Genomic DNA, 12,669 nt, shown 5'->3' with positions numbered 1-12,669 from the left:
GTCCAACCTTCAATTTTTTTCTGTGTTTGGTAAAACACACTCTACCACCACTGCTAATGAGACATTACAAAAAACAGAGCAGAGTAATTCAAAACGTAATCAGAGGAAAAACTAAGTCTGAATGGCTGTGAACCTGGAGGCTGGTGACTACCTTCTCTTTAAATAACCAATGTTGTCTTGGTGATCAACATCATTCCTTGCAGCTAAATTACAGGTGCTCTATGCAACTGAGGAGCCAAGCCCTGTGCCACAAGGGATTTCTCTATAAGGTATTTCCATCTAGCTTTAATGCTATTTCATTGTTCTGAGGAAAATCCAAGTGGTTTGTCTTCTATTGGATAATTGTTTTAGTGAAATGGCTGCACATGGGCTTTAAGGACATAAACTGATAAAGATGAAACTATTATATGGTGAAGCAATTTAAAATTTATTTTAGCCTCTTAGAATACAGAAGACAATGATTATATGAACTTTTTGCCTTGAGATTTAAACAACACTCACAATCAGTAAGGTTATTCATTTCCATTACTTCAAAATTCTAACTCTAATACAGCTTGAATGGGCCTTAATTTTAAAAAGAACTTCCCTGACTAACAGTCATTTATTGCTCATTTTAAGAGTCAAAGGAGTTAGTATAAACTGAAACAATACGGAATTTTTCTAACTTTAATTATTAAAGTAGTAATGATCAACTCACACTTATAATTGAGATAACGCTTGAAATATTTTTATTCAGTAAAGTTATTACAATGTATTCTTAAAAATGTTTAATCCTGAGGAGACATTGATTAATCCATGTATTGAAACAGACAGAAATTTGTCCCTGACAGAACAATTATTCTCAAAGGCTCCAACAGAGCTACCCACAATAAATTAGGTTTTTATATACTCTGATTTACCCCCAGAGCTTGATAACCTGGTATATCACATAATTACACTTTATAAAAGGCATTTTTTAATTGTTGCCTGTGTAGGAAATGTTCTTTCCTCTCATTTAGCACTTCTTGTGTAATTTTGTGTCCTTGAGAACAAGTCTGAGCTATGCAAAATTATTCGGAAGGTTTCAGAAACTTGAAAGTTGTTTGAATAATAATAAAAAAATTAGCATGCCTTCCTCAGCTGTGAAATTTCTTCTAAAAGCCGATGAGAAGATTATTATCCATTGGTTGATCTTCAAAAATTAATCCAATTTGGTGTTGGTTTTTTTTTTTTTTTGCTCTGTTTGCTCTAATATTTTTAAACATCAAAGCAGTGAAAAAATACACAGAACAAGATTATGTCATCCTTACTCACTCTGAGTCCCCTCAGCTGCATGCTACCCCAGAATTCAATTAAGCTACCTATGAAGTGAGATACTTCTCAGCATGAGAAAGAACTGAAGCCCTACATGATGATGAAGCAAGGTCACTTTTGTTTCCATCTTCAGTGACTATCCAGAGAAGCTATTCAAAGATTCCTTCTCCACATCCTTGAATAAGTCTACAGGATAAGGTGTTCTCTCTATTTATTTTTAAACAAAACAGAATAATTCTGTCACTTAGCAAAATTAAAAAAAAAAAAAAAAAAAAGATTCATTTCTGCAAATTACAGATTTTTCTTCAAAAGAAAAAGAAAAAAAAAATTTACCCTGCTTCTTGCTGATCCACCCCATAGTGCTCCAGCTCTGTGCCTGGAAGTGGCTGCACAGGAGGGGGTGGGAGAGGAACACTGGCCCAAGTTGAACCATTATTTTTCTGGGGCTTGGCAGTATTTTTGTTTTTCTTCTTTTTCCCTCCTTTGCCACCTGCAAATCCAAAATAGAAAATGTTACAGTTACAAAGTGGGAAACAAAGCCAGCTATTTACATTTCTTTGACAGAATTCTGATTCCAGAGCACATGCCCCAAAAAAGATGTATTTATATCTCAGCAGAATCAGCATCAATGTGCTAATGCTGCCACAAGGTTATAAGTAATAATAGAATGGGATGGGAAAATAATCTGAATATTTACTGAAAATCACTTATTTTTAAACCTCTGTACATTTGCAGCACAGTAGTGCAGAAACAAGGAAAATCAGGTTCGCCTGTATAAGAAATATAACAAAACATAGCAAATTATTTCAAAGGTCAGAATCCAGTGTGATTATAAGACAGTTTTGCATAATCATTTTCTGTGGAAAACACAGACGTTAAGGACACCATCCGAAAAAATTGTCAGTGGAGTCAAGAAATTTCAAGACAAGAGTAACTGTCAAAACAAAAGAAACAGGGTTTTGTTGATAGGAATTTTCTAATTTCTGTTTCTTTTAAAGAGCAGGAGGTCATGTGCAATGTTTTAGGACTGACTGTTTCACAGGATTCAAGTATCTTGTGCCACTATGGAGAAGAAGTTCTATTTCTGATATACAGCTCTAATGGATAAGGTAGAAATGAAGTGAACAATGCATTTTGGTTAAACCCTCTGCTTTTCTCTTATTGTCCTTGCATCCACTTCTCCACCTGAGACACTTCCATTTGTAGAAGAGTGATCTTACAGAGAAAGCTCTCATCCCACTTGCTTTGCTTCCTTTAGTTTGCCCTGACTTCTTTTTCTTTAATGTCAGGAATTCATTAAGAGGAAGAATGGCATAACACTTTGAACCCTTTGACTGGCTGGGGATCCATCTATTATTTAGAGTTTCGATGTGGCTTTCAAACTCTTTGTTGGGTGGAGGAATGGTTTGCCAGATGCCTCTCACTCATCCCAGTTGCTCTCACTCATCCCTGGCCTGTTGCAGAAAGCACAGCCTAATCCATCTCACCCACTGATGCCACTTGATGATTTATAAGGATCAGCCAAAAAATTCTCATATAAAATGAATCAGAGAATCAAGAAAGGCACAACTGACTGGTCAGGGAGGGTGGCACAATGTGCACTGGCAGGCATGGCCCTCTTTGCCTTGGCTCTAGCTTTAGGCACAGAGAAACACACAAGGAGGCACAATTCTAGCAATAGAGACAAGCCCCTATCATGGGAATTTTGGCTGTGAGATGGTGGCTTTCTTCTGTTACTTCCAAGCATCAGCTGGATGAAAACAGGAACAGATAGAGAAGGAAGAAAAATGGTATTCTGTGACTCAGAAGCAGCCAAGACTTTTCTTTTCAGCCCCTGTTGTGCTTTCTAGAGACAGGCAACAAGCCCAGCAATGTTTCTAATCGACCTGGCTGGCAGCACATCGCAAGAAAGACTTTGCTTTCCACTACTCAATTCCACAACAAAGCTCTCTTCCTTCCTTGTTTTGGAGTATTTATAGTAAGTCCAGCCGAGATCCTGTCATTCACTAGGTGTGAACTGAGATGATATTACTTCTATTAGAATGGAAAACAGTCTCTTCCTTCCGTTTGTAGCCTGGCAGAGAGGGCAGCTTTCTTGAAAAGGGAAAGAACATTTTGACCAGTGAAAAGAAACTCCAGTGACAGGGGAGTTAGAGGAACAAATACATGAACCTTCTGGAGGGAAAATGAAGCTTTCAAAACACAGGTAAAGCAAAAATAAGTGGAGTTAGAAATAGGGTCACTGAACAGTGCAGAGGAAGTAGGTTAATTTTAATTTGTGGGACATGGGGAAATTTTTTAAAAGTCAGGAGGAGTAGGAGCAAACAAGAACTAAGGCAGGAGGAGGCTGCTTTAGGAGAAAAGCACATGCACGTGTCTTTGTGTTGCAGGAGGATTTAAACTAGGAATACATGGAGAAGAGGAATGCAAAGAACAACTTCATCTTAGAGACTAACTGAGGTGGAGAGGAAGATTTTGGAAGTGTAGCAGCTTGATAATCTTAAGAGACTGGTAAAATGTAGGTTGGACATGTTGAGTACTAGTATGGGAGACACTTGGATTTTGGGGGTTTCAAAGAGAACAATTGGAGATAACGGAGATTTTAGAAAGAGTGAAGCAGAGAGAAAAGGGACTTGTTTAGATAAAGAAATGAAAGAAGAGAACTCCAAGGTCACTGCTGGTAGGGAAAGCAGCCTACTCTGTACAGCTGGCCAGGAGATTTCTGTCCCCATGGGCAGAGTTACTCCACTGTCAGACTGGTGGGACAGACACTGAACACATAAAGCCTGATTTGTGTCTGAAAACTGATGCACCAAAGCTTTGTTTCCCCATAGCAACGATGCTTGATGCTTCAATGTCTCCTCACACTGAAATTCAATTATATTGTCTAAATCTCTAGGTGAATTGAGTGTTGGAGAAAGAATTTGCCAGTTGGGCTGCTTATCTTAGTATAGACATAATCTGTGCAAACTATAGCTACAAAATTTCTCTGCATCATAAAACAGTTGAGGTTTTAGCTATTTTCCATTCCACAGTGGGATAGGAATTCTCATAATATTCATGTAAGAGAGGCAGAAACTTAGTCAGAATAATAAGTAGTACTTAAAGTACTAACGAAGGAAGGGAGAGAACAAATCCCTGCTCACCCTGATGGGGACTACATCACCAAAGCTGGTCTCTGACTCCAGTGATGCTGCAATTATCAGGCCTCCCCCAGTTTCTTGGCCTTTGATAATTATCCTGTATCAAAGGCATAATTAGTGGGCAAGGGAGAGCAAAATACTGACTCTGCAGTCCAATAATCTGACACTCATCTGAGCACTGGGGCATCCAGTTTGAGCTGCCTTGGTCACAACAGGAGTGTCCTGGACATAGAAAGACTGACCATAGCCCAAAGTTTCCTAGTGTCATCAGAAAATTCACTTCTGACTGAGAAACACTGCACAGAATATGCTGCATTTGAAACATTTGATCAAAGTCCAGCCTTTGATCAATGGGCATCTTCCAGTGACACCTCCTATTTTCTGAGAAAATTCTTAGGCAGCCTTAGCTGTCAACAGATCTGAAGTGTGATACTGCCCTCTGATACCTGACATATATGTACCTCAGCACATCAATTTCTGCATTTTCATGCAGCCTGGGGAGCCAGCTGATTTCCTAAGCTACTTGTCAATATATCTCACATGCAAGGAACAAGAACCTTTCTTGAAGTATTTAATGAACTCAGCTTCCAGATACCTCTCTGACAATGCCATAAAGCCTATTTTTTGGTCTCAGTCAAATCAGCTAATGCTCCCCCTTGAGAACACAGGACTTGAAAACACACTTGGCTATTTGAGTCATGGGCTAATGATTACAGGCTTCTTATCTCAAGATTCAGTTTGAATAGTCATTTAAGTTGACATAAAGAAGCCACTTCTAGGTTTGGTCTGTTACTGGGAGGACTGCCCCAGCTTAAAGTGGAAATTCAATAGGCTGTGTGTATATTCTGAATATCAACAGTAAGTCCTTTCACTGGTCTTATATTTCAGCCAGGTGAAATCACATATTTTCATCTTAATTGCTGCCTTTTCAGTTTTAGTCTTGACAGGGAAAAAAAAAAAAAAAAAGACAGCTATACATAACATAAGCAACAAGTAAGCACAATTAAAGAAATCAAGAGAAAAGGTGTGTTCAGATATAATACACAACCACATGTACTATGATCATTTTCATCTGATGAAAATGCATCATGTTTCCAATAGAACATGCAGCACACACATAAAATTTACATCCTGTTTGTATGCAGACTTGGCACAATTTGTTGAAACCCCAGTCACCTTTCAGGGCCCTACAACTATTTGCAAGCTGCTTCACTGAGGAATAGCATTTAGAAGCAGCTTGTGGGAGGGGGGGGGAATCTGTTAAAAACTCAACAAAAATAATAATGTCCTCATGAAGTTCAGTGTGGAGAGATCTATAAACTGAGGATGGATGCAGAAATACATTTTCTCCAGAGATGGTGTCAGGGAAAGGACATGGTGACAAGGTGAGGCTGGCAGCCGTGCTGACAAGCACCACATGGAAGGTAACTACAGTTATCTCCAAGCAGGTTGTGCAGAAGGCGCTTTTGTTCCAGTAGAGTCCCATGTGGCATTGTTTGCTGATGGGCAGCAGCTCTCATGTTTATCCTCAACTGGTGCCTGGGAGGTCTTCTGCCTCCCTGGCGAGCTGTTTGCCAACACCCCTCCGTCCCTCGCTCCCCTACACACGGCGATGGAACCAACCTGAGAGGCTGCCACTCCTTTCGGAGCTGTTGTGGGAGCTGGTGGTGCTGAAATCCTGTGACTGGTTGTGTGGCAATCTATTAGCCAGGCCCTCAGCCACCCGGTAGTCAGGGATGTAAAGCAAGGCTAAGGGTTAAACGGCAGAGGTCACAGTGGCATCGTGGGATTAGTCGACAGCACAAGCACATGCGACACATGCAGTTAGCAAGTCAAGGGCAGATGGGATGGGGTGGCAGGTTTTAACTTGGTTATTTTTTAAAGGTACACCTACCCTAGCCTAATGGAAGGCAGATAGCTTGGTGACCAGCACAGGACAAAGAGCATTAAAAGCACAGTGCGGTGTATTTCGTGATCAGGTGAGGTTCAGCATGCAGGCAAGGTGTGAAAGCACTAGTTCAGGTCAACAAAAACAGTGTCTTACAGAGCTAAAAAGAATTTTCTAATTCATGCACAGATGATACAGTATACAAAGCCAAGGACTCTGGAAAATAAGAGCTGTATTACCATTGTTGCCTTTGCCTTGGTCTGGGAGAGAGTAACCAAACCCCATGAGGTCATTTTTTTGTTGAATTGAGCTTTTCCACTGTGGATCTGGTAAATCGACAGCCAGCTCATGGATGCTGTTGGAATGCAGGATCTGCGTGGTGGCATATGGCGTAGCCTGAGTTATTTGGCTGGAGCTGTTGTAACTGGTTTTGGTGGTGAAGTCGATGCTGCTGTAAATGGCCCCATCAGAAAGCATGGTAGCAGTTTTATCTCCTTGCCCTGGCACTGGTGGCAGCACATCTGTGGAATGAAACAAATCATTGATGCACAGGAAGCCTGAAAGTACCGAGGTTTAGGCTGAGAAGTAAACGTGTCGTTTTGCACGTTTGCATTTCAGCTGAGACAGGTCCATGAGCCAACGAAGGGAAGATGATGTACAACCATCGCCAAGCTATCAGCAGCTGTGACAGGCCTACCACTTGTCCTTCACGTCTCGCTGCCTAAAACCATCTTTTTTTTTTTTTTTTTTTTCCTCATACCTTCAACTGTGAAAGCGAAGTTTGGAATATTTCTCTACTGAAGAATGTTTTCAATCGTTCACTCTGTGTCAGAGCCAATGAAACTGTCTGGGCTTCAGGGACATGATGAAAGAATTTACAAATCACAGAGGAAACTTGCCTAGCAAATATGTAGAAAAACTCTAAAAGTAATTTTTAAGGGCATCACCTTGATTTCCTTGAAGCTTTTTGCATCGGATTACCTAATTTTCCTTTAGACATTAGCCAGTACATTTCTTCTTTTCAACAAAAAACCAAAAACCTGAGAAAAGCAAGTTGCTCTTGATATGTGAAAGAAAATCTGATATTCTGAAGGGATTTAGGTGATCAGTCCCTCAAAATGATGAAGCGATATTGATAATGGAGAACAACTTGTTCAAAAATTCCAGTACATGGCCTGAAAACCATTACAGCATATTTAACAAAATATCTGCTGAATTTTCTCTGTATTTTGAATCCTATCCCACACTGCAATTTGTATCTTTAATCAGTTAGATTGGCAGTCTCTCTCCTTACAAAACACTGAAGTGACCTTTGCTGGTAGAATACTAGATCCAGAAACTGAGACTAGCGAAGTGTGAAGAATCTAATGATGACTGGCATGATGTCCCAAGGAGAACCACATCTCAGCACATTACCCTCCTTCCTGCTCTCTCAGAGGTCAATATATCAAATGCTACTATCTTTACAATTTATTTAGACTCTGAAGAACTGAACCAATTCCAGAATGTGCTTCTTTAAAAAATCCTTCATTTATATGCCGTTTTCTTTCTACAGCCAGATGGCAGATACAGGTTCCAACTGTTAGATCATACTTGAGATAATGCATATACTCCTATAGTGAGGATGTTCAGATCCCACTCTAGGGATCACAGACATTTTTATGTACCTTAAGCCCCAGAAAGAAAAGGTGATTCTTGCACCTAGCCAAGGGTTTAAGCTCAGTTCCAAACTCAGACATGGTTTTGTGCAACCTCAGGGAATGTATTTGTTCTCTCACTGTCTCAAAGACTTATCCAGCAATGAGATGTGACACCACGGTCTCCTCACACTGATTTGGTATTTTTTGTTTACTTTCTTTGATTTTTTGGGGGTTTGCCTTTTTTTTTTTTTTTTTTTTTTTTTTTTTTAACCTGGGATGAGCATTTAGACAACAGAACTATTTTCTTTTACATTCTGGCGTGCTACAGTGAATATTTTAACATGGACCCTAATAACATCTTCAGTCAGGGGCAGGAACATAATATTAACAATAAATATGGCAATAACAAATGCTCAGCAGAGACACTGCAGAAAGAGAGATTAAATTTGAGTCTATCAGCATGATCTGGTTTTGCATACAGCAGGGAAATGGGCACAATCAAGTATTTAAAAGATCTTAATTGTATTAACTGATATCTGCAGATAAATCGCAAGTGCAAAAAAAATTACAATTAATGCAAACTACAGTCCATATTTCAAAATCATTTTGTTACTATCTGCACATATGCAATGTGCCTGCCAGGGGCAGTACACAAACAAAAATGCATCTATGTGCAAATACAGCATGAGATGTGAGAGACAAGTGCAGTCCTATCCTTCCTGCATTTCATCCACAATATGAACATTTCTCCTTTCCACAATCGGTTCTGTCAAAGTATAATGGCTTGAAGTTTAGTAAATAAATTCTGTTGTTGATGTATAAAGTGAAGTAAATCCAGCTCAACATGTCTGTGTTGGATTTGAAGACTCAAGGAAGTAAAAACTAGCAAAATGCTCATCTCTGAAGTACTCAGACATACATCTGTCTTTTAGAGCACATTTCTGGCAATTGGAGAGGTATCATCTCTGTACAGTCATTTCAAAATGGAGAACTATTCATGTGCACGCACTTGAAAGGGAAGTTGCATAGCTGCCCACCAGCCAAGGACTTTCAGTCATTCTTACTGATAAGCTGAGGTTCTCCAGACCTTCTGGGAATTTTCAGTACAAGCACGGATTACTTTTTTGACCACAGTGAGATGCATACATTTAAGCACTCAAAGAGCTATTAAGTAGAGCTTTTACAAAGTGCCATAGTCACCGAGCAAAAGTCAAGTGTGATTTTCCCAGCAAGCTGTCATAGCAAAAACACCACACTGTTCATTTCAGGCCAAAGATGAAGAACGCATTTCCCACTGGAAACTTTCCCCAAAACTCCACGAAATCCAACTTTTGCTTGTAACTCTTGAGATAAATGAAATAGGGCTGAAATACTTGTGCAGGGAAGCTCTTATTTGCTGCCTTGGAGATGCAATACTATTTTGTGATTTTGTGGCCTTACACAACTCCAAGACTCACATGTGCTTCCCACTCACAGCCTTGCTCTCAAATGCCTATCCAGGACAGTGGCTCTCGCTCTTAAGGGAAATTTTAGGACTGCCTGCCTCACCTTCTGAGTTTCTAGGGTGACTGATGCCACCCTAATATTTTTAAAATTCTTATTGAACTTTTATGTTATCACAGACCTTTTAGCCAGTAACGGAGGCCCAAATTCTATCTATATAGTTAATATTCCATTTCTACATATTAAAATACTTCTAATACATCCTTAATGCCGAAACATTTATTCTCAGCTGCTGAAACAGATAGGGATAAATGATCCCAAACCAACCAGAATAAGAGTTCTGGCTCGGCTGTAAAGATCATGGGTAGAATTAAGCTGCTGAATTTTAAAACATAACTGTTATATCTCTTGCATGAATTTGGACCTATGCCTCATGCACATTGAGGCCAAAAATATTTTTTAAAAAGCTTCCAATTCCAGTCATATAGAGCCAAATCCTAAAAGAAAATGGTAATTTTTCTGTATTTTGTGGGCTTAAGAAAAGATGGAAAAGTACTGAAGGGTTTTATTTTCAAGATATTCACAACAAATAAGCTGGCAGAAATTCAGTTGCCTTGTAAATATTATCAAAAGTTTTGCTTACTTTTAAATATTTTTGACAAGAACTTCATAATATTTTTATACAGAAAATAAATCTAGTGCATTTTTGTTGTAATTTTAAGTCACAGTAGTCAAACCACAGGCAAGAGGCTTATCACGGGAATGTATAACCAGTATGAGAAATGGTCTTCAGAAGCGAATTCTGGTACAGTCCAAAACTGAATTATTTTCATATTTACCAGTTTGTTGGTTTCCTAGATTTTTCTTGCATTTTAATGCATTTTTGATGTATAGGTCGCATTGATTTTTGTTTATCTTTTTGTTTCTTTAAAACATTTATATACTCATTTACATTAGAAAGTCTTCTTTTGACCAGCATGCAGAATTACCTGTGTTATCACAGAAACCAAGGAAGTAATAGAGATGTGAATATTACTATAAATTTTAAAAATCCCAATCCTACATCTTGTAATTCCCATTTGAGTTAAATGTTTGAAAGGAAATAACCCCTCTAAAGATTCATCATCGTAACAATACATCTTTACCTCATTCCCCCAAGGGTGGTCTCTCAAGTCAAAATGGAAACAAACCTTTAAAAGATCTAAATAGTTCTCTTTTATGTATCATTTCCTCCAATGAAAAAGAAAGTTGCTTATGACCTTTGAGGTTTTCTTCACAGATTCTGGTTGAGATTGAGAGCAGGCTCTCAGCAGGAAGAGGATGGGTAAAGTGACAGCAACCAAGTTCTCGTGTCCTTCTGCTGAAGGAACATCTTTCCTGCATCTCCAAAGTTCTCCTCTGCTCTCTTATGGACATCCTCCATCCCTGGCTATACTGCCCTGCACAGCACATTGCTCCTCTCCACACAAAAGAAAATGAGGTTGAGACACAAACACATTTCTCTTGACATTAAAAGCAGACCCTGTCTCCCCAATGCGGGGAAAATTACGAACTAGATCTACATTTTAAAGAAGTAAAAAGAGATAAAGTAAAGGGAACATTTAAAAGTCAATTTTCAAACAAATCTAGAAAGAAAGAAACACATAGAAAGAACTGTAATGATAAAAATATTATACAGTATTCATCACAGATGTCAACTAATGGAAGTCTATTTTATAATATCGGGTGACTTAATAAAAGGAAACCTACCTCCACGACCAAAATTCCCAAGATCATTTGGTCCACTAGTGCTGTTATTAACTGGCAGACTTGTGGCCGGCCAAGAGTCTGCAAGCCAAGGATAACTGGGATCACTGGCATTCAACAGACCTGGTCGACTGAAGGAGAATAAGAAAAAAGAGATATACACACAAATATATATACATATATATACATATATATACATAAAATTACAATATCTGTAAGTAGCAATGGAAGAGGGCATATTACTGTTCTTCTAACATCATAGGTAACTAACAGTTTAGGAGACTTTAATTTATTTCAAATTACAATTGTATAGCCTTTGATGATTTAAAGACCTTGAGCAGTTAATTAAGGTTATATACAAATCAACTTTGTCAGTAGAAGTGGGACTAGGCATCCATCGTGACTCTGCCAGAATCCAAATGAACCCCATTGTCTGTGTGAAACAGGAGTTAGGCAGCACCAGCACGGGATCCTACGCCAGGGCTGAATGATAAATTACCACCTCAAGGGAGCCATCACTCAAACTGATTGCTCCATATCAGCCATTTCCAGGACTTTGGGCTACTATTTCTTCCTTCCCTTGCATCCCAAATGCATGCCTGTCATCTACAGGCTGGTAACTCTTTCTTTGAGCACTCTTGGATGGTTTAGAGGCAGACAGGTTTGAGGAGGATTAATGGAAAGTCCACAGCTATCCCTGTGTGCCACTACTGCGTGGCTTTTATACTGCTGTAATTCCCAGCTTTGAGAGCAGTGTTAAACAGGGAGCATGGTGAAAGAGAAGGCACACTTGGGCCATGAGGCTCCATGTCCCTCTCACCCCAGGATAAACAGGAATTCAGCAAAGCAGATGGGTTGTTCGTATTTGTGTCCAGCAGAGGAAGCAAATAATTTGCTGCAGGCACCCTTTTCTCCTGAATGGAAACAAAAAGCTGTCCGCAGTTTTCCTGGGTTATTAAAGCATTCCTGAAGTTGGAGCAACATCTCCGATCACTGAGCATTACAGACCCCTGCCTGGAACAATCCCTAAGAGAAACATCAGTTTCCATGGAAACGGCAATAAGACGACCCAGCAGCATTCTTGCCACATCTACTCGCTCTCATTAGGCCTAATCTCTTTTTGCTAAAATATTGATTAAACAGGAGATTGGAAGTTATTACCAGGGCCTAATTACAATCTCCATATTGGCAAAGGGAAAATAGATGAGGATATATGGGCCCGTTATCAGCTTTTATCAATTTCAATTGAGTAGCCAAAGTTGTGGAATCCAGTCCTATCAATCTACAGCCTATTCATCATCCATGAATCATTTATTTTGTGATCGATTAAGTGTAATTGTTCACTCACAGCAATTTAGTGGGAGCCAATAAGGAGTCTTAAACAACAGCAACTTCATTTGCTAATGTCTAATTAATGCAATAAACATCGCAGTAACAAATGAACACATTCTTTGTGATATTTACTACTCATTTCTTCCAGGACATCTGGGAGATATGAAACATCTGGGCTTGCTTC

The 12,669-nt window shown here is 39.2% G+C and overlaps 1 protein-coding gene across 1 annotated transcript in view; it reads right to left on the bottom strand.

Moving 5' to 3' along the window:
• Window positions 1-12,669, bottom strand: part of ROBO2 (roundabout guidance receptor 2) — an 85,253-nt gene that overhangs the window by 37,985 nt on the left and 34,599 nt on the right. Inside the window, exons 8-10 of the mRNA XM_066340909.1 lie at window positions 11,157-11,284; window positions 6,564-6,845; window positions 1,627-1,783 (exon numbers count right to left, since the gene is read on the bottom strand). Of these exons, the coding sequence (XP_066197006.1) occupies window positions 1,627-1,783; window positions 6,564-6,845; window positions 11,157-11,284 (567 nt within the window). The remainder of the gene's footprint in view (window positions 1-1,626; window positions 1,784-6,563; window positions 6,846-11,156; window positions 11,285-12,669) is intronic.

This window comes from Sylvia atricapilla, chromosome 2, assembly GCF_009819655.1.
Source record: "Sylvia atricapilla isolate bSylAtr1 chromosome 2, bSylAtr1.pri, whole genome shotgun sequence".
NCBI lineage: Eukaryota > Metazoa > Chordata > Aves > Passeriformes > Sylviidae > Sylvia > Sylvia atricapilla.
The sequence above is the reverse complement of the archived record's forward strand: the minus strand, read 5'-3'. Positions and strand labels throughout refer to the sequence as shown.